The sequence below is a fragment of the Dendronephthya gigantea genome, unplaced genomic scaffold (assembly GCF_004324835.1).
Source record: "Dendronephthya gigantea isolate DGI-Jeju-01 unplaced genomic scaffold, DenGig_1.0 000123F, whole genome shotgun sequence".
NCBI classification, from domain to species: Eukaryota; Metazoa; Cnidaria; class Anthozoa; order Malacalcyonacea; family Nephtheidae; genus Dendronephthya; species Dendronephthya gigantea.
In genome coordinates this window covers 478,096-479,655 of record NW_021163133.1, presented here as the reverse complement: position 1 = coordinate 479,655, position 1,560 = coordinate 478,096, and the positions used below count along the sequence as shown (strand labels likewise).

Below are 1,560 nucleotides of genomic sequence, written 5' to 3'. Positions count from 1 at the left end.
TTCGTTTTTGTAGGCTTTTCCACAATCTTGCACAGAATTGTTTTTCAAGAATACGTAAGTTAAAAAGATAGATTTACACCAGTGGACAAAGGTCCATTACAGTCAATGAATTTCAACCTTTAATTTATTCCAGAATTTTTTTAGCAGATTTTTTATAACCATGTCTAGATCATTGCTCAATGGTGTCTACACCTTTCAGAAGAATCATTCCTCACCACCATATAAGGTATATTGTCACATGACAGATATCCCAGGATGTGGGGTTGGAGGTTGGACCCTAGTGATGAAGCTTGATGGGACTAAGGTTAGATTGCAGTTATGAAGAGTATAGTGCGTATTAATTTTTAAACAATCAATTTGTAATGAAAATGATGAATTTTAATTTTGAAGAACTTTCAATTTTCCAGAAAACATTTGAGTATCGTTCCTCCTTGTGGACAAACAAAGAGGCATACGCAGTACAAGATGGTCTGGAAGGATTGACAGAGAAAGAAAGCAAGTTGGCTTCGTATTGGAATACTCCGTTCACAAAGATTTGTCTGGGTATGTCGTATAACGGGACACGAAAATTGATGAGCTTCAACTACACCGCAACTTCGCTGTACAGTGTGATCGCAGACGGCCAGTTTAGGGGAACGGGGGCTGGTAGAGCAGCATGGAAATCCCTGATCGCCAACTCGTCACTTCAGAGGAACTGCAACATGGAAGGATTTAATAATATACAAATTGCGAATGGAAACCGAATGCGAATTGGACTCGTTGCCAATGAACAGGAAGATTGTAATTCGTGTGATTCTTGGATTGGCTATGGAGCAAGTTTCACTGGATGGACTTGTGGAAATGTTGCTAGGCACCAACCTGATAACGGTGATAAAAATTTGGCGACGTTTGGATACATTCTCGTTCAATAATCAACCAGTAAAATAGCACGCTATCTTCTAGTCAATATTAAGATAACTTATGGGTTGTAAAAACGTGATAATTTCTTGCATATAATTTGTACGTGATTGTAGGTTCAGCATTTATATATTCAGAGTAACGAATTAGCATAAACGGCGACAATTCAGAGACATTAAAATATTATAGCATGTAAATTCTAGGCCTTCCAAAAATATCATCAAAAATAAGGCTTTGATTGTTAATATAGGTAACGATTTCTAACAGGTGTATAGCTTTAGAGGCAGTTTTTTAATGCATCTCATTCTTAAAATATATTAAGGTTAAATACCATCAAATTATAAGATTATTGGAAGAAGAACAATCAATCTCAGAGTTAAACAATCTTAGATACGAGTTATTTGAATAGAAATAACGTGTCTTAGTAAATAAAGAGCGCAGTACAAACCGCGCCAGTCCAAAACGATGTCCTGTCTTTCTTGTAGACGGACACGAATATCTCAACATAGTACAGGAGAAAGACATTGTGAAGTATCGACCAGAAGAGAGCGATAGAGCCATACGAGATACGGACAACTTCCATGGGCTCCATCGCAAAAAAAATGAAAAGAAAACAAAGATTTTGCTGATCTTAAATTGAAAGACGGCATACCGAACCAAAAC

At 36.9% G+C, this 1,560-nt stretch overlaps 1 protein-coding gene across 1 annotated transcript; it reads left to right on the top strand.

Annotated features, from left to right (window-relative positions):
- Nucleotides 1–232: 232 nt before the first annotated feature.
- On the top strand, nt 233–972 carry LOC114535754 (uncharacterized skeletal organic matrix protein 5-like). Its single transcript, XM_028557061.1, has 2 exons — nt 233–304; nt 408–972. The coding sequence occupies exons 1-2, from the start codon at nt 239–241 to the stop codon at nt 909–911; spliced, it is 570 nt and encodes a 189-aa protein (XP_028412862.1). The 5' UTR covers nt 233–238; the 3' UTR covers nt 912–972.
- The last annotated feature ends 588 nt before the right edge of the window (nt 973–1,560 follow it).